At 34.5% G+C, this 21,060-nt stretch overlaps 1 protein-coding gene across 3 annotated transcripts; it reads right to left on the reverse strand.

Annotated features, from left to right (window-relative positions):
• Positions 1-433: 433 nt before the first annotated feature.
• On the reverse strand, positions 434-21,053 carry LOC128985627 (uncharacterized). 3 transcript variants are annotated; one of them, XM_054405337.1, is made up of 10 exons: positions 20,807-21,053; positions 16,765-16,986; positions 14,238-14,394; positions 12,229-12,371; positions 10,769-11,790; positions 9,877-10,077; positions 8,983-9,042; positions 8,161-8,621; positions 5,690-5,794; positions 434-5,265 (listed from the first exon to the last, which is right to left on the reverse strand). In XM_054405337.1, exons 1-10 carry the CDS (start codon positions 20,819-20,821, stop codon positions 5,162-5,164), a joined length of 2,490 nt encoding a protein of 829 aa, XP_054261312.1. In that variant the 5' UTR covers positions 20,822-21,053; the 3' UTR covers positions 434-5,161. The 3 variants fall into 3 exon arrangements, with proteins under 3 accessions (XP_054261312.1, XP_054261311.1, XP_054261313.1); XM_054405336.1 differs by lacking the exon at positions 20,807-21,053 and adding an exon at positions 20,308-20,325; XM_054405338.1 differs by lacking the exon at positions 20,807-21,053 and adding an exon at positions 19,902-20,262.
• Positions 21,054-21,060: the final 7 nt, after the last annotated feature.

The following is a 21,060-nucleotide window of genomic DNA, read 5'->3' on the forward strand; positions in this document are numbered from 1 at the left end:
CCAAAATAATTTGGTTTAGGGAGGTTTTTTTCCAAATTCTATATCTGTCTATATCAAAAGCACCTGTCTTACAGTTAGTGTGCTATGTACTTCATGCATCACAGTACATTATGATTGTTAGGGAATCGGTTAGGGAACCAGTCAATTATACCCTCACCCACTAAACTCACTTGTATCTAGTCAAAATTGTTGATATTCATTATTGTTATTACGTATAAATCTCTTTATGCTTTTGCTATTGTTATATTACTTGTTAATTGTTGTATAAGAGTTTCTTATCTATTGTTAGAGTTACTGCTGCTTAGTATTTTGTGGCCTATTAGAAACAACATGTTAACATATCATGTATTTTCTGTAAAATGGTGTAACCGTTGAGAGGAAATAAATAAATAAATAAATTATAGTTGTATATTCAATATTGAAACGCATAAAATCCAAACAACTTATTTATTGAAAATACAACATTATACTTAAACAAAATAATAATAAATATATTTGGTGCTGGTACAAATAACATTGAAGATCAATAGGAAAATGTATATGGATAGCGTCTCTAGAAAGACAAAGCCACCAACAAAGAGGAAAAAACTAGCTAATCAAGTAAATTAAAAAAAAACATAAATTTACATTATCTTTGATTTAAGGAAAAAAATGAAGCAAAAGCAAGTTGAAAAATAGACAAATAATTTGATATTGCACCTATCAAACTATTGCTAAAATGATTATTACTCCAAACAATACATATACTTATTAATATAAAATATGCAGAATTTATGAAAATTTGACAGTTAAAGACCTTTTTTTTGCTTACAAAAGTATAAAAGTTAGTCTGCATCCAGGCACACTTTGTCCTAATTACCAAAAATCATAGAATTGTTTGTGCAAATCCTGCCTACAAATATGTTAGCTAGGCCTAGACATAGTAACACTAGATGATAAATTTACTGGAATAACTTTATCCTTAACCTTATTAGTACATGTTCTACTATTAAACAACCAGATCCTTCGATAATGACGAATCACACAAGATACCAAGGAAACTGGTGAACAGCACATAGCCAAAACAGCTAATACACCAATCCAATATCAAGAGTAACAGATTTGATAGGAAGAAACACAGACATGTCTTGTCAATAACATCTTTACCAACAATCATGCAACTCAAGCCCTCGGTTACGATACAAGTGAGTGAATATGTGGATAGTTGGTTTGTTGTGTAATGGGGAGTCTTTTATTGAACAATAAATACGCGAGAGGCAAAAAGATCTGCATTACAGTAATATTTACCACCAATTCCAGACTTTATCTTTTTTGCCAAAATTTCAATAAAGTGCCTCTTTAGCACACACACATCGGCACACCACTAACGATCGGCGATTTACATCGACAATTAGCCAGTCACAGAGTGTTATTTTAAAACGATTAATTCTAATTTGGATGAATATTGTGCCATTAGCTTCAGAATCCTAAAACTTCTGAATGAATGAACTGAATGTAAGTGAACATTCAGAATGTCTTTATTCAGAAGATTTTTTTGTTTTTTGTATGACTTATGAACTGCTTTAAAAGTCAAATCAAAACCGTGTTCAAATTATGAGTTGCACTGTTGTAAAATTTATCTACCCAATGCTTGAACAAACTCCACCACTTATATCCTAGCCAGGACCACAGAAAAATCTATTAAATACAAACAGTCAATAAACCACATAGCTAAAATGACACAAAAAATATATACAAAACCAACAATTAAAACTCTTAAGCCAGTGAAAATACGAAGCCTCGGTAACTCAACTTAAACTTTTTCCTCAGCGATAACTTTTTGATTAGAATAAAATAGTATTTACAACAACATTAAACTTTGGAATTGGTAAATGTGCTAAATGAGATATTTGGATAGAAGCCCAAATATCTTGGTATACTACAGCAATGTCTGCTGAAGTTAATGACTTTGATCTGTTTAAAAAGTCAAACAGAGATATGAGTGAGGTATTTTATTTATCTTTCTACCTCCAAAAATTTACGTATCATAACAAAATCTTCACAAAAGCACAACCTTACATCAAACCTCTAAAATTTATTTTCAGATTAAATGTATTTTTATACATATTGAGTAGTAAAGCGGCCACATGAATAACTTGGTGAATAACTTCAGCAACTAAGTAACAAGTTAGTGGTATAAAAAGAAAAGAAAAGTAGTTCTAAAATAAGTGTAGGTTAGGCAGTTTTCAACTTTTTTATTTCCTAGTTCACATGATTTTATATTTTTTATGATAGGCCTATTTAATTGATATACAAGAGTAGGTTTTCTGCTTGAAGTGAAATTTCCTATTTCCAAGAATCAATTTTATTCATGACGAATACGTTTGAAGTCTATGGGAAAAAGATGAAAAAGGCGGGGAGAGGAAATCTCACCAAGATATATATTTTTATAATTATTCCAAAAATAGATTTTAAGTAACACACTCGTTTAAGCCTTTATAACATTTTATTTTGAATAGTGAATTTTGGGACGACATATCATTATCAACATTATTAGACAACCAAATATTAGTTTTCGTTACATAAGTTCAACGGAGATGTCATCATCATTATTATTTATGTATTATCAGAAAGTTGTAAGGCACGTTTTATTAATAGGTATTAGTAAGTTTTATTTTTTTATCGACCATACATATATTTGGATGTATTAATTTCCAAATTTTTTCTTGTAAAAGAAATTAAAATACAACATCTTGATTTGAATTAATAGTACAATAGTAGCATTGTCATTGTAACTACAACTAAAGTTTTAAATGAAAGTAAGATTTTGATTATGTTCTAATTTGCGTAAAAATTGTATTTAGTTAATAAAACTTGATACAAACAAAAGTACTGCTACAGATACTCATCCTAAATACAAATCTCAGATCTTGATTCTATCATGGAAAAAGCAACAATTCCTGGTTCAATTAACCGAATTAAATTCAATTAAATGGGTGACAGAATTGTGTATTATAATACCCCGCCACAGCAAACCTGCAGTAAGATGTTATAAGATCATAGAAATTAGAGATTAATATCTACCGTCCGATCCTGGAAAAGCCTAAACGGAGAGGCTGGATGGTGGGTATACCATATTTGACTTCTGAATATTGAAGTAGACATCCCGTCTATAAGGACCAGTCGTAGTTAACTTTTTATTCTAGAACAGTTCAATGAGCCACTCACATAATTCTATTTCCTCCCTTAGTTATTTGGTCATATGCTATGAGATTGATTCAGCACCTTTGACAAAAATCAATTCTTTAGAACCTGACAGTGTTAAGTTCATTTTTATTCTAAAACTGACAACAACTTAAACGAGGGAATGAAATGTCTAGCTCTATCCATAGTCAAGGACCATACTCATTGGGTTAGGAGGTATGATAGAAGGCTGGGCAAGTGATGGTCAGCACAGAGAAGTAAGGTTCAGAGGAAACATTCAATGTTACACTTAGGTTGTGTCTATCACTAGTCACTAGGGCTAAGACCTCTCATCCTCGTGTACTTCAACACTCAAGGGGGGGAAGACCCTGTGACCTGTGCGATAGGAATTTCCCCAGAGTGCCAGAGTGCTTGCTGCTCTGGCTCTTCCTTGCTCGTCAAAAGTATATTTCCGGCACAACATAGAGCTTTAAGCGGGCGGTATTCTAATATTCATGTTTTCTCTGCACCTTACATTTCTGTGCTTCTCTGTGAGGTTTGTAAAGCTGTCAGGATTAAAAGATCCATTAATAGTTTAAGAGGCAATAATTTAGGAATACAAATTGGTCAGTAAAGAGTCAGCAAACTTTCTCAAAGTAAAATTGCGCAGGCCAAACAGTAAAAAGTAAAAAGATGGAAAATGTTTGAAGTATTTTTAAGGCACCACAACCCCTTCATTACAAGTTACACCAGCGTGAAACCACTTCGAAAATAAACTCCGTCTTCACTAAGTCACAAACTTTGTATAACTCTCACAGCCATCATGAATAACCTTTCCAAAAATATACAAAAGATTACCAACAAACCTTTCCTATTCTATTTATTATCTCTTGTTACAGATCACATAGTGTTACACTAGGCCTACTAGATCAAATCCGTGACTAGCCTACCTTACAAGTATTAGGCATTGATCGTCTGTATAAAAATACATCTATAGTGCGTTATAAAACCTTTAAGCAAACTAGTGTGTTATTTTTAACGTTATATAATATTTATTTAATGATAGAAACTGGTATCACCGATATGCTAAATCAGTCGTACAATAACAGTATTTTTACTATATTTTATATATATTTTAACAATAACTGAACAATATAATTCAAAAAAATTACAAACAAAAACAATTAACGCAAACTTGTCAAACTAAGCACCACTTTTGGTAACGTTTGTTAATCGAGATTGAACAAAATATGACAAAACATAAACCCAATAGTAATTGAGAGATTATTTATCATCTAGTGAAAAATATTGACAAAAGTAAACGATAAAATCAAAAGTTTAACATGGTAGAACAATTATAACATTAATAATATAAAATCAACAACACTCGAGTAAAACAAAAAATCAGACTGTATTTGCTGTGAAGCACTATTTGAATCATTAATATACGAATACTTAATTTCAAACACATAATATACAAACTTTTCAAGGAACTTAACAAATGATCTGATATAAAATTGCTTTTAGCTGGAGTTTGACATTAAGTATAACATAATATACTTTAAAAATAAAACAGAACCAATATTTAATAACCCCATTTTTACACACGGAAACAAAACCACAATTATTTCGTTAACTCAATTGTTCACATTTATGAGTAAGAAAAAATAATTTTACTGAATTCATGAGTAGACAATAATTCACAATTAATTACAATATTACGCTAATAGGATAATTAATCGGTATTTAACTCTATAAACTGTATTCAATCTATTGATTCATCTACATATATGCTCTATGTAGCTATTAAATAACATAACAAAAATTACTTTACTTTCAATTCCAACTCGCTTTTAAGCCTGATTTAATCGTGAACACACTAATGTAAGTACGGCTTGATATAATCACAAAACTAAAATAATCAATAGTTTTGACTGATTTGTACTAATATAATATTTCTGTCAGTACCAGCAGCAGAGACTAAACTACACTAAGATACTCAATACTGATTGGTCCACAGTCTGCGTTGATGAGTGGTCGCCACGTCGGCCAGTGTCGCTAGCCCCATATGACTCAACACCGTCATCTCCACTACGGACGTGTCTATAACAGATTTTGACAAGTACAAATTAGTTCAACAATGTGATGAATATTTTGAGCTAGCGCTTAGGTGGTGGTAAAAAAAATAGTTTTAGTTTTAAATAGATACTAAACAAAATATTAACTATAAATACTGCAATTTGGATGTTCAATCAAGGTGCCTATAGGCATACAAAAGCCGAGAGCTTGAGCGGATCTGACAAAAAGGTATAAGAATAACTTGATCATTTGTTCATCAGGTTATGCCTTAGAAAAAACCCTTTACAGATATATTAAAACAGACCTTACAGTCATCATTCACTTAACAGCCTAAATAAGAAGCAGGTAAAATGCAAACTATAAGGCTAACAAAAGGTTCAATAGATTATAGATTATTGTTGTAGATATTAGAAATATTTAAGCAAAGAGAATGTGCATAAGGGTTTACCTTTTTTATTGGAGCCAGGTTCTAGGCGTGTGATGTTCTGTTTGGGGGCTTTACGTTTACGACTCCCCACAACACTGTCACTTACTTTCTTGGCTGTCTGAGGCACTGAAACAAGTTTTAACATTAAAGCACCATACATAGTAGGAATGTTTCAACCAAATTCATAATTATAAAAACTCATGAATTTGGCGGGTACTCAAATGAAACACATAAGGAAAACCGTGTTAGGACGACGTGAGGTAGGACGACGACTGGAGGTACAGTACAGAGTGTCGGGTGATGGGACAACCAAAGGGCCAACGACCAAATAACATCATATCGTATGATCTAACTGTACATGGATAAATTTTTCGGATTAATAAAAGTATCCAGGTGAGCTAAAATTGAGAAATATACAATGAAATTGGGTACACTAAAAGTGGATTGCACAGTGGCCTATGGTTGATGAGCCTAGACCTATAGTGTGCCTGTCCCGTCAATCAATTTAACAGTTGAAATATTGTGTAATATAGATATACTCACACAGTAGGCCTAGTGTTTTGATGGTTATTTAAATACTGGTGTAACTGATATGTGGTAAATCATTAGTTTCATTGTGATCCCTACTTTGTGTAAAAATAGAAAACTTTTCAAATGCTCAACGTGTTCCTTGCAGCTAGCTGACATGTTTAAAACAACTGAACTTAAAGCAAAAAACTCGTCTGGAATTGATGAAATCTCGTCAAAAATACTTAAGCATTGCTGCAATGAACTAGCACTACCATTGGCTGATTTAATAAATAAGTCCCTAAAACAAGGCATCTTTCCTTCACTACTTAAAATAACTAAAGTATACCCGAAATTTAAAAAAGGTAGCACATTAGAAGCAAGCAACTACAGACCAATTTCCCTCGTTTCCACCTTCTCCAAAATATATGAAAAAGTTGTTTTAAAAAGACTTTTAGACCACTGCACAAATCACAACCTACTAAACAACCTGCAACATGGATTTACAAAAGGGAAATCCACAACAACAGCAATAATTCAGATGGTTGAGTCCCAGATTGACAGCCTAGATGAAGGAAATCTAACAACAGGAATCTTTCTTGATTTCAGTAAGGCATTAAAGACTGCCTTGACCACCAGCTAATCATTAAAAAGCTGGATTCCCTGGAGGTATCAGGGATAGTAAGAGAATGGTTTCAAAGCTACCTTACAGACAGGAGTCAGTTTGTAGAACTAAGGCACAGAGATAACAGCCTAATAAGAAAAGCAAGATCAAATTTTCAACCAATAAATCGAGGAGTTCCCCAAGGGTCAGTTATGGGTCCGGTACTGTTTATTCTTTTTACCAACGATTTGCCGCAACAAATAGGAGACGCCTGCCTTACTCTTATGTATGCTGATGACACAACCTTAGTGTTTAATGAACCACTAGCTGAAAATCTAGAAGTAAAATCCTATGTGTCACTCAGTATGGCTTACCAATACTGCTATAACAATGATCTCGCAGTAAACACGTCTAAAACAACTCAAATAGCTTTTGGCCGTAAATCTCATAAAGTGCCACGACTCCCAGATGTAGAAGTGGAAGATGAAGCTAAGTTTTTGGGCACCACACTCGACAAGAATTTAACCTGGACCCCTCATGTGGACAATATATGTAAAAAATTAAGTTCAACCATCTATGCTCTTAAACATATAAAAAATTCATCAGATGACATGACAACAAAAGTAGCATACTTTGCACTTTTCGAGTCGCATATGAGATATGGACTTGTAGCATGGGGTGGAACCTCTGCCACTAACATGCAAAGAGTTCTCAGAAAACAAAAAAAGGCAGTCAGAATAACTGCAGGACTCCACAGACTCGACAGCTGCAGGGAAGCATTCAGGTTTTTCAAAGTACTTACCCTTGTAGCACTCTACATCCAGGAAGTTGTGTTATTTGCAGTAAGAAATAACCCTACAAGGCGTGGCGAAATGCACCAACACAACCTGAGAAACACCATGCAGTAAAACCTTCCACAACATCGCTCGGCACAATTTGAAAAGAAACCTTCATACGCAGGAATGAAAATCTACAACAGGCTACCTCCAGATCTAAGAAGCAAGTCAGAAGATGAACTCAAACCGGCTTTGCATCAATGGCTCATCAATCGACCTTTCTATTCCTTAAAAGAATACCATCAACAGGTCTTTGACTAAACAACACCTCAACCACACATTTAAAAAAAAAAAAATTGTAAATTGACGCTACTACTATTCTTAATGAATGTGTAAATAAAGATTAATTGTCTATTGTCTATTGAATATCTAATCACCAACAATCAACGGTAAATAATTTTTAAACACAAACTTAAGACTAACTCAAGTTTTCTTGCTTCTGCTAAGTCTGTATTACTTTGTATCTTAAAAAAAATGTTGCAGTGAAAAAAATACCTCAAATTGTAAACAATGAGAACAGTGAGTCATCTACACATAAATCTTACCTGTTGCATCGGCTGACGAAGTCTCGTCTTGTCTAATTGGCTGGTGGTAAGAATATGAGTTTGGAGCGGACACCTTACTTCCGGTTTTACAAAACATTTCATGTTTGTTCTCAGGAAAGCAGTTCACCTCGCAAACTCTTGATGAAATATTCAGAGGTCTGACGCTCTGGTGAGAGGACTGCGGTGGATTTTCACTTAGCAATATCGTTCCATCCGAACCCTCGGATTCAGTCTTTCCCACTTGGGAAGGAGAACAATGGGTATCTTTCTTAAAACTCGGTTCAGTCGAGCCTCTTGAGTACTGTCCAAAATTTGTATGTTCACCATTGTCCTCCAGAGATCTGCAAAAGTTCACCGGACTGCTCGACGAATTCCTTTTTTTCCTCGATCGTTTCTTCAGCTGAAAATCTTCCAAACTCAATGGTGGAAGTGCTTCTATCCGCTCTTCGAGGTTGAAATCGCTGAAATTCAAAATAAATAGATTAACTTCTGTCACGGTGTTTAAGGAACAAACTCATCTTTCTTCAAACCTTCCTTGGATGAAAATTCTGTCAGCAACAGTTAAACATTCTAACTTCTTATACAGTGTAAAATGTTTTGTGCTACCCCAACGGAAATTCTTTAAATCTAACCTCTTGTGCTCTATGTTACATTCTATTTAAGGAATAATATATTTTTAAATTGTTATTTTGCAAGAGTTGGCCGTAATAATCTATTGATAATTTAAATCAATTATTCAGTTTTCATATAGAGCTTCTTACCTAATAGAATTTTGTAATTTTGATTTTCTTTTATAGATGAAATATTTTTAAAATAACTTACTTTGGTTTGAAATGCTTCCTCTGACTGTCTACATCATCACTATCAGCTTGGTCTTTGTCCCTGTAAACATAATAATGTTAACATTTTGAAAAGTAGGTATGACAAATCAAATGTTTTAGGAACGTCTTTCCATTTGGTCAAGATGAAAAAATATTTCCATTAGAAACGTATTAAATCGGAACAAGTTTTGAGAAAAGTTGATTGCGATGAAAGTCAATCAATTAAAGCTTTAACTTTGTTTGAGAATATTAAAGTCAAATTGCTTATTGTTTGTAACAAAATGAATGTGTAGTTAAGTTGTATACAAACACAGAATTCTTAAAAACACATGCATGGGAAGTTATTATAGACGGAAATCATTACGATAGCCAGTTCACAAAATTTACACAGTTAAGGGGAAGGTTTGCTGTGTTCCCCCCCCCCCCACTTTTTAGCGTTAATATATATATTATATCAGCTGGTCAGCTGTCAGCTGTTGTTTCAAAGTTAGGGTGAAGTGGAGTGGATGGAATCGCTTCCCCTCAGACATTGTGAACTTATTATAAGACATAGCCAATACAGTATGCTGTAATTAATACAACGTAAACAAACTTCACGCACTCTATCAACAGAATAAAAGAAGAATAAAATTATATACATTTGTAATCACATGTTTAATGTAAACAAAGCAGACGTTTTTCAATCTCAATGCATTTTAAATGGGATATATTTTTTTTTATGATTTGGACATTATCTGCTATTTTTCCCGACCCCCCTGGGACCAAGACCTTTTAATTTGATCCCTCTCTCATTATTCTGCAATCTGAAAAACTTTCACAATTTTAATTTTGAAAAATCGCCTACAGAATTAATAATATAAATAAATTCTGGCAATCCAAGATTAAAAGAACTTACATCGATGTATTGAAAAGCTGATAAAAGTTCTTCTTTTGTTTATTTTTTGGACTGAGGCCACTTTCAGCAAGCTTTTGACTAGATCCTTCTTCCATTGAACTGATATCTTCTGTAAAATTGTTGTGGGCTGGAGAAGACAATGCCTGCTTAAAGTTGTACGTATGTGGTCTTTTCTGGGTCAAGTAGTGGTAACCAAACATTCTGTAAAAAAAAGGTTACCATAATTCAGTCAAATTAAATTTCAAACGAGTATCTTAAAAAATTACATCTTTATTTTCATTAGTCTATAGACATAGTGTTTTTAATATTAAAAAAAATGCTTAGGATTACAAGAATCGAATTAAAACAGAGATGTTTAGAAAAGGGATATAGTTTAACTAGCTCAGATAGCTTACAGATGGCTTACTGGTGAAATCCTCAAGGGTTCATACGGACAGCAGAGCCCTCCACACTGGTAGCCAGGATGGTAGTTTACTGCTATGTAAAAGTAGTAAGTATTCTCTCAGCTGACAACGTACCCACAGTCAGCATAGCCTAGCTGGTTACCTTGATGGGAACTTACCTGGATGGTTGTTAAGGTTAAGAAACCAGCTAGCACATCTCCAAAGGCGTCATTCGCCTATTCTAATTGAATTGGCATAGCACTGTACAGACAAATTTCTGACATCGTGTGTTGCATTGACTCACAGCCATCATAAAAAGCCTGGGATTTGATGAGTGTACATAATTTGAACTCATCTATTTTTACTGAAGTTTTGAAAATAAAGTAGTATAACTAGACAATTTAATTTAGGCCTAATACATTGATTCAGAATTTTTTTATGAAGTATTTTTAATACTGAGTAGTAACATGGTAAAAATTAATATTAACTTGAGAGGTTTTTAAAACTACCTTTGTTTCTGCCGAGCTCGTCTCTTTCCGAGTTGACTGGAGGACATGAACTCCCGATATCTGACGCCTTTACAAGCTCGGACTGGCTTGGCATTTGAATCCACCTCATTCGGCTCCTGGAACTCAGGTTCTTTGACTGATTCTGAACACTTTTCAACATGTTGATTCAGATCACTTGTCTGAAATACTTCTATGGTTTCAACCTCAGCCGCGGCATCCACTTCACTGGTGTCTTGTTCACTGTTCTCTATCACTTGGAACTCATATTCGTCAGTTCTGAATCCAGACACTAAATTTCCAGTAACCGAATCAGTCTTCACCTCGAGAAGTATCGCATTTTGCGGAATATTACTGTTTAAGTCGACTCCCTCTTCGGTAACAATGTTCACACACTCTTGGTTATTTACAATAATAAACTCACTCTCGGCGAGCGTACTGTTATCATCAACGTTTGTATCGGTTTGGTTTGAAAACACTGTGAAACTCTCTTCCTGACTAGACTTCAAGTTTAAACTACTCGTACCTGAGGGATTACAGCATTCTGACTGATTTTGACTGAAAGATTCGTAAACATTGTTGTTTAAAGGTTCGAAATTGAACGTCAAATCTTTTTTTTCCCAGTCAGGTCCGATTTTGGCATCGGTGAAGCACATTTGATCGACAACACAATCTATGATTTGCTGTTGGGATGTTCTAACCATTGCATTTCTCCAGTTTTCAAGTCTTTGGTCGGATTTTGACAGAACGTCACTAGGTGACTTGGTCGCTGAGGTCTCTTTGGTATCGGTAATGACTTCCGAGGACTCCTGAGTCACTGAGTCACAACTGACGTCAGACAAAGTAGAGCAAGTTGAGCTCTCAAAGCCTTGTCCAATTGTGTCCAAAGTAACAGATTCCTCGACATTGTTAAACCTAACGTTCCAGATGCGATTGACTTCATCTGAGTGAAGATTATATTCGTCTATCGAGTTGCTTGACTTAGGGTCTTCGTAAAGTGATAACTGTTGGTAGCCTTCGTACTTCTAAAACAAAACAATATTAACATTAATTTAGAATAATAAGAAACACAATGCTTTATAGATGTAAAATAAAATGCTTACTATACTATTTGGAAAACAATATTTTTTCTTGACTCAAACCAAGTTAAAATTTCCTCCATAGACTATAAGTTGTATCCATTTTTATAATTTTTCATAGTCTTTATTCTTGGGATATGAATACTACAATTACATTTCTTGTGTTCTTTGACGTTGCCTAAAGCAATTTAATGTTCACAAATAACAATAAAAGGATTCTGAATCTGATTATTTAATTTTTGCAAGGGTAAAAAGAAACGGGTCTGTTCTGTGCCATAATCAGTCTAAATTCTAATTTCCATTAGATTTACTTTAAATCATGAAAAGTCAATAAGAGTTCTTACTTTACTACCACAGAACAAAGGAGGATAAAACCTGACAAACCTGTCCAGTATCCAAGTAGTTTTCCTCCAAGTAGCGTTTCTTGGGAGGTTTTGGAACACAATGTTGTGGGGGAGGGGAGAGGGGATGACTTGAAACAGCTGATCCTGACAACAAACTGCACAAACCTCCCATTTCGCTCTCATCTGAAACATACCATCAGTGACGTCAGGTAAAAACCTAATAGATGGTAAAGGTCGATTCACACATATCAGTTGTCACAGTTCCGTTACAGTCCAGTCACAGTCCAGTCTCAGTTGCATCCGCATTTTCTCAGTCAATTGTCCGTCAGTTGGTTTCAGTCAGTCTTCCGTCTCTAAAATTTACAGTAATTTACAGTGAAAATTTTTAAGTTATAAACCTATATTCAATTAAAGTATCATTGTCCATCTTGTTGATTGTTAAAACAGTTCTCAAAATGTAAACATAACCATTAGGCGTCCGAACAATAAAAAAATATCGTTGGAAAGAAATCTGAAATTGACTGACGGATGCCAGCAGAGTGACTGACGGGACTGCAACGGATGAGTGTAGATAGCGCTATAGAAAATCCATTAAAGAATATTTTTGTTAACTGTGACGTGCCTGAAGTGACTAGACTGCATTGTGCCGTAACTGATGTGTGTGAATCAACCTTAAACCAACATCGATTTGTGCTCACACAGTCAATAAAATTGGATTCTAAGGCCTAAGTTAATTTGTGTTAAATAATGTTTTTCAAACAACGAGATAATTCTTGATCCAAAAATTTGATTTGAAATAAACCTAAATCAACCTAATGAAGTAAATGAGGAAAAGAAAAAAATTAAGAATCTACCTTTCAATATTTCAGGCAAAATTTCAAAATTGGAGGTGAATATATTTTTTCGTGTTTTTTTCCCCTATATGGGAAATTTGCTAAATACCAGATGAGTAAAAATTAATTTATGCTAAAAGAAAAAGACTGCTTAGTTTACAGCAGTAGGCCTATTTGAAAATATGCTATGCTTATTAAAAAGGTGTCTTTCCGAAGCCTAGCTGACTTTCAAAGGCCAACTCTCTCTTTCGGAAATGTATGCAGAGTGAAATTAGCTCTAACCATGACATTAATTTGACTCTGGACATGTGCTAAACTACCTAAAGTGCTTCTGGCGCACATTTACAGCATTAAATACATCACCAATTTACACAGTACTTATTGATTTTATGAATTTTAAAACTTAAATCAGCGGCAAATTCTCTCAGAAGTAGTAGGATTTTTGCCTCATTTTTCCCATACATAAAAATTGGGGTGTGAAATGTTTAGTTCAAAGATTTAAAAAAGTCAAATTCACAACTAATAACTTAGAAAATTAGTTAAGCACCTAAAATTGAGTTAAAGCCTACTTATATTTTTAAATACATAAACTACCACATAACCACATTTAAATTAGCAACAATATGTAGTAATGATTACAATGGCAGAAAGTTGCCCTTGAAAGTCTTTATGAGCTGATATAAACTATAGGCTACTATTAAATTTTAGGTCATCATTTTTTAAACAACAGCCTAATTATGATTTTTTATTACTATTGGTGGTAGTAGACTCTGCTTTTAATTTTCCACATAGTAGATATTTTAATTAAGATAAAATTGTTTAGGCCTATCGGCCTATCCTTCCCTATGATTTTACCTAGAAATTTAAATTTATTTCATTTGATGTTGCATTTATAGACTACTAAGAAATAATCCAGCCTGGAAACTGCCTCTGGAATATTTGCAGCCTAGGAGACAATTTTTTGAATACCCTACATTGAATTTTTGCAAATGGAAAGTAAAATTCACCCACAGGTAACGTAAATGTATTAAATCTTATTTCATACAAGTAGGCTGAATTCCTGATTATGACACTGTATTATTATTACTTCCTTGACATTAACTTAAGCTAATTTCTATTTATTCCATTACAAACAATTAATTGTACTTAACTATGTTTGCTAAGTAACGTCCGACTACTTTGATGAAATATGAATATGATAAACCAAATCCTATACCTGCAAGTTTACCAGGAGTGATAGGGCCACAAGAAAGCTCGCAACTCAACTTCGGCAGCTTCTGATTGGTCGGCCGAGTCATCAATGTGCGAAGAGGTGGAGCCGGTAATTTGTACCACTTGAAATCCGGATTCGCCTTAAGAAATGCTTCTTTGTACTGTAAAAAGTACAGGGTGCATTAAATAGTGTAGGCCTACATCTTTAACAATATGTAAATATTAAATATCTAAAATGAAAAAGACATAAATGTAAGGGTGAATTTTGTTTGTTTTCAGTCTGTTTAGTTTATTACTTATGTTAACCTTTAAATACATTTTTTTCAGTCTTGATGGCAAGAATTTTTGTAAAAATCATTCCAACAATTCAATAGGCCTAATGATTTTCATTTTACAGTCAACAAATATTAGTTTTATTCACATTGCAATTCTTTCTGGATAGTAGCCTAAATATTAGTTTAGAAACAACAAACAATGTTCTTTATGAAAACAATGTTTAAATTTTAAAATTATTACTTTAGAAACATCATACGTTGGTAATAATGGCAGAAAAAAACTGGCAATAGGCTACCAACAAATATATTGTATAAAATTTATTGTGAAGTGACATTAAAGGGTAGAGCTGGTTAATTTTCAAATACCGCCTTAAAACATATTTACTCAGGTTTGGAGCTAAGTGGTGGAGGTAAAGATAAAAAGTTGCAAGGCTAATGTTAACATATATTTCTACACTATAGGAAAAGTTTATTCATTCATATAGTAAGCAATCTTGCTCCCAGAAAAAAACCTTCCCTTTCAAAAACGCTTTATTTTTTAATAAATAAAAAAAAACTGGTTAGAAAGGCAACGGAAAATTAACCTTTAGCCTACCACAGAGAAGTAAGATACAGAGGAAACTCGCTAATGGGACGACCGTGCGCTTCCAGCTCTAGTATGATGTGCTGGATTTATACTTATGACGACCAAGAAAATGCCAGCCAGAGCAGCAAGCGCTGTGTGGAAATTCCTCTAGCACAGGGCCTTCCTAAACCGAACATTAACGAGGGGGGTGATGTAGGACTTTGTTCTAGGAACCAGCGACTAGTGCTAGACACCACCCAAGAGTACAGTCCAACCTCAGTATAACGAATCTGAAGGGACCGAACTGAATATTCGTTATATCAAGGATTTTGTTAAAACAAAATTAGGTTAGGTTTGCAGGAATTTCGCTAAGTCGAGGTTCAGAACCAGCGTCGGTCAATATAGGTCGCGATTTGAGATCATTAAAATACAATTAAAGTAGCATAGGCTACGCTACAATACTTTACAGTACTGTGTTTACATTGTACAGTAGAACCTAAATTATCCGGAAAAATAAAGGGGAGGGATCTTGAATATTGCACAATCATGACAATGGCATTGACCTTGGTACAGGTTAAAAACTGTAACTGTAAGTTTAATATCACAGCTTGTTCTAACCCTCCTAAAACCTAGCCAAACACTGTATTGCGTAGTCATAAACCATGTAAAGAACAAAACAAAACAGAAGAAAGTTTTGTAAGCTACTGCTCGTGATAGGCCGGTAGGCTACTTACAGTACAGTACTGATTTATCACAACAGAGGAATGTCAATAATAATCATTAACTATAGCATTGGTGTTGCTAGTTGAAACAAATCATATTGAAAACAATAAATTATTAGATAAGTCATTATAAAAGTGTATAATCATAGCCAACTTAAGGATAATAAAAACACTCGTAAAAGGAATGTTAAGATAACGATGTTGCTATTCTTTCTCTTTGGTTTTGTTTTTATATTCTTTCTTAGTTTTCTCTTTATCCAAAAATTGTACAATTCACCATAGCTATCCCATATCGCCCAATCACAGCTTACTAAACATTACGTCGTCATCAGTCCTCAGTGAATGAAATCAGTTCAGTTCTCAGTTGCAATGCAACATAGCGTGTGCAGCGACAGCAGACAAAGATGTAAAACGGAGCAGACGAATGTTAGCGCAAGCGATGGCGTAACCTTTCCATTTCATTTGATAAAGAACAGATAAGTATTCTCAAAACAATAATTGGGTGAGGGATTTGTTATATCGAGGGAAAGACGTAGACAATTCATTATGCAGAGGTTAAATTCGCAATGTAGAGGTTCTGACAATGATAAATTCGTTATATTGAGGTGTCTTATTTTAGCGAAATCACGAAAAATTTGTTAAATCAAGGTCGTTGTTATGGTTTGTTCGTTATGTAGAGGTAAAATATACATTGTGTCTTATGGAGAGTTCTAGGGGATTAAAAAAAATTCGTTATATCAAGGAATTTGTTATATCGAGGTTCGTTATATCAAGGTTAGACTGTACCATTGAATGTTTCATCTGTACCTTACTTCTCTGTGCCTTTTCAGCAAAATTTGCATCAACAGCAGTGGAACCACCTTCATATTCCGCCTCTCTTTAAACCAAAAATCTCAGTTATCCACCACCTTGTGGTTTTACTTTTTATAAATTACAAAGTAATGAAAAGAACTAAGTTAGGCAGCTGACCTGTTTAGCGAGCTCTGTATACGAAGCCTTCTCAGTGGGTTCGATGTTTGCCCACCACTCCCCTAGTATCTTGGTGACGGACCGGTTCTCTAAGTGTGGATACTTCTGTCGCACGACGGCACGGTGCCGCTTGCAGAATATAAGGAAGGCATTCATTGGCCGTCGAGCATGGTGGGCAGGCTCTTCCTCTGCATGCGGCTCTGCACTGAGAGGCTCCATGCACTAAAACAATGCTAGGTCAACATGTGTACAAGGTACCTACTTCAAAACTTTTGGGTGAAAAGTTACAGATAGTACAGGTAGTAAGCGTTTTTAGGGTAAACTCAATCCTAGAGATGGTTTGCTATGCAACATTTTGGATAAGCGAAACCAGAAAAAAACTTACCTACTCTAGTGGGGGACGGGCGTTTGTTTGGGGACCACTGGGGAAATTAATTTTGCAACGTATAAATTGTTACAAGATTCTCTTGTGATCGCTTATTATTAAATAAACTGATAATGAGTGATATAATTTTAAATGGGAGATTCAAAGGTACTGTACAAACAATAAACCATCTGCTTAAATAGGGTAGCCTATGTGAAAAACTTAGCCTAATTTAGAATTGTAAAACATTTAATAACTACACTTAAAATGCAATAAAAGATAAAGTTATCTATATCTATAAAAGAGGAACTATGTATGTATGTACCTTATGGACTCTGAAACTGCTTGAAAGATTGTAATGAAAGATTCAAGCATTATTAAGCATTATTCAAGGATGGTTTGTGTAAAGTTTGGTGCAGATCCGTCAAAAGGGCTCCGCCCCAGAGGGTTTTAAGGTGTCTAATGTCAGATGTTTGGAACTACAATGTTTACAAATAAATACAGTTTAAACACAGATGTTCACTTTCACCAAGGAACTGTTTTGTAGGTGTTAATAATCACAACATCTGTATAGTCATGATTAGAAATAGTGCCACACTGTTTCCACAGAATGCAGCACAGAAAACTATTTTACTTTTGGATAAGTCTAAATATATTAAGCCCCAATTGCAGCACACCTGTGCACTCAACAACGTTTAAATTCTCCACTATTAAGATGTAAACATAAAAGGGTAACTTACACCTAAAAAGTTATATATTTATAGACCTACACCCAATGAAAAAACAAAAAAACATTGTTTCTCCACTTACAATTAAGTAAAATAAATATTCTATTTTTGTTATTGGTATACATTTTCATTATTAATTGTACGGAACAACTTACTATTTCAAATAATAGGCCTAGTTGTTAAGCGCAGCAACAAGCGCCGGGTAACTGCTAGTAGACCATAAATAAGCAATGTTAATAATGGTGTGTGTGTGTGGGTAGTTAATTGTTAGGCCTTTAATAACAACAAAGAAAATAATCTAATATATAAAATTCTCGTGTCACAGTGTTTGTCTGCAAACTCCTCCGGAACGACTTCACCGATCGTTATGAAATTTGGTGTGTAAATTCTGTAGGTATGCGAATCGGACGTAAACTATTTCCCGTTTCGAAATTCTTAAAAGGGCTCCGCCCCAGTGGCTCTGGAGTTTCCCATGTTAACCTTATGAGAAATGGAATTAATGAATCTTAACAGCTGTTTCAATTAAACAAGTTGGTTCTGTTCTATGATGTTCAATACTGTAGCATTAAAGTTACAAGGATTACCAACAGGGTGCAGCACTATTATTTCTTTTACATTTATGACAACAGCTAATTTGCAACCAAAAGGTGAGTGAGCGTAGCTAACGAACTTCAACCTGGAGGCGAGTTAGCGTAGCGAACGAGCTAACCTGAAGGCAAGTGAGCGCAGCGAACAAGCTCCAACCTAAAGGTGAGTGAGCGTAGCGAACGAGCTCCAACCCAAAGGTGAGTGAGCGTAACGAACGAACTTCTACCTGGAGGCGAGTTAGCGTAGCGAACGAGCTAACCTGAAGGCAAGTGAGCGCAGCGAACGAGCTCCAACCTAAAGGTGAGTGAGCGTAGCGAACGAGCTCCAACCCAAAGGTGAGTGAGCGTAGCGAACGAACTTCAACCAGGACGTGATTGAGCGATGCGAACGAGATCATCTTGAAAATTAAACGTAACGGTACTTTCTTTCCATCGGTCTGTCTTAGGGGAAACCTATAACTTAGGCGATACGAAGTTCGCCGGGTCAGCTAGTACTTATATAATAATATTAATTACCAATTGCCATGTTATGTTTACTACATCAATTGCGTTAAATGACAAAAGTAAAACTCAACATAACCTATAGGCGTATTCAAATTTAACTTCTAACTACTGTAATGACAATTTGTGGCTGCACTTTAATATCTGTCCTACACTCATTCGAATGAAAAATATCGATATAGCCTATGACTGATTATTTCATTCGGTTAGTTAGGTTAGGTTGACCTAACTTACCAAACTTGATATGTCGAATGAAATAATCGATATATTCATCCGAATGAGTGTAGTACAGATAGGCCCTACTAAAGAGCAGCCCAATTCGTCTAAAACATGAAACATAATATATTTACACTACGTTCGCCTATTGAGTTTGATGATAACTAAAACTCCTCAAATTCACAAATAGGCCTATATATATAAACATAGGTTTTGCAATCCCATTAATCACATTAGGTATCAAAAATTGACCGGGATCCCAGGATTCGGGATTGACACCCCTAGTTGCAAACAATCTTTCAAATTTAGAAATCAAAACCTTAAGATGTAAAAGTCATGTGTTCAATTTCTTAAAGAATAAACTTAAATTTGAAGATAAACTCATACAAAATAATTAAGTTAGGCCTAGGCCTATGTTTTTACAGGCTCGGTGAATCAAGTGACCAAGAGTCATAATTGATTAACAGTACTAATATAAATAACACAACAGAACAGTAGGAAAAAGTTGTTTGATCAAGTTAACTTAATTTGTTGTCAATTTCTTGACATCACCCTTTACCAGGGGCTCAGTTGGAGGAATAACCTTGACAACGTCAGAATAGTGGCTAAACTAGAGGCGAGAGTGTTGTAAGGCCACAGGGAGTTGAGTCTACTTAAACACTTTCTTTGCTGTATATATGTCGGAAGCTGTGATGTCTTCTAAATAATTTAAATGCCTAATGCAAGGTGAGGATAACTTACACTCATCATGTCCTACACAGGGCTGAGAACTGTACAGGTTGGCTTAAAACAAATGCCGAGCAGCCTTAAGCCTGCCCTCTCAATCCGGAGTAAAGTAAAAAAAAAAACTCCCTGAAGAGTTTTGAGAACAGAGAGACAAATATATTTAAATTGTTTGTCATACATTAGGTACAATTTTTACTGTGGGTGAGAATGTGTTAAAAAGACTATTTAGGACAGATGCCATGCAATAGGCTATGTTAAATTGGGTTTGGCAATAAAGATATGTTTAAGAATTTGAGAGAATTCACTTATTCACAAAATGACTTTCAAAAATGATTAGGCCTAAGTTTACTTGTATTTTAACTTAAATCTCAACTAACTGGAGTGTAATTAGAACAATAAGTTAGATCCAACAATACTTAACTTTAATAAACAAATTATACAACATTTCACTATGATTTCACTTTAACTTATTTGGCAATGACCTAGATTTTGAGGACATGAATTTAGATAGCTAGACACACCAGATCCTGATGACCATTGTGCCATACCTGTGTAAATGGATAAATTTGTATAATTTAATGAATGAGATATGTCATGTTTTGTAAAATTTAAGAAACCAATTAAAAACCTAACCGAGTTTATTTGGTGGTTATGCTGAAAATATGTTATCTTCAGTCAAATTGAAAGAATTAGGCAGCATTCTTCAAGGTCATCACATCGTGATTGCACCAAAGAGCTTGTTACTAATCTAAGATGAAAACATCTCAAATAGTTTAGCATTTGCCAAATAACTTCAGTCATTATGAGATAGAAACAAATATACTAAAGGTACAATCAACTTTACCTTTCAAATCACAACTACATCTACGAGTCATTAAAACTATACATTTGACTTACAAAAGATCATCGTCAATACTCACATATTTACTCGCCATAACTTAAGGTGACGTCACTTTGGCAAGTTAAATTGACTGACACCAGGAAAGAGCACCAACATCGTTTGATATAAATGAATGAAGCAATAATTCATAATATAAATTATCAGACAAAACTATAGTAAAATATATAATAAAAGAAAACTTCACTCTAAAAAGTACTATTCCCAAGGTGACAGGTCTTAATTTTCTCCGGTCGGCTACATCTGGTCCGTTGTCGGCTGTCGTTGTCTGTCCAC

This window comes from Macrosteles quadrilineatus, unplaced genomic scaffold, assembly GCF_028750875.1.
Source record: "Macrosteles quadrilineatus isolate MER2022 unplaced genomic scaffold, UCM_ALF_1.0 Scaffold_2__2_contigs__length_208266976, whole genome shotgun sequence".
Lineage (NCBI taxonomy): Eukaryota > Metazoa > Arthropoda > Insecta > Hemiptera > Cicadellidae > Macrosteles > Macrosteles quadrilineatus.

What these genes read in the sequence shown, in the direction of transcription:
- LOC128985627 (XM_054405337.1), bottom strand. An exon ending in ATACAGAGCTCGCTAAACAG is followed by an intron (nt 14,395 to 16,764) that starts GTCAGCTGCCTA and finishes TACTTTTTACAG; the next exon opens with TACAAAGAAGCATTTCTTAA. An exon ending in CACTCCTGGTAAACTTGCAG is followed by an intron (nt 12,372 to 14,237) that starts GTATAGGATTTG and finishes GGTATGTTTCAG; the next exon opens with ATGAGAGCGAAATGGGAGGT.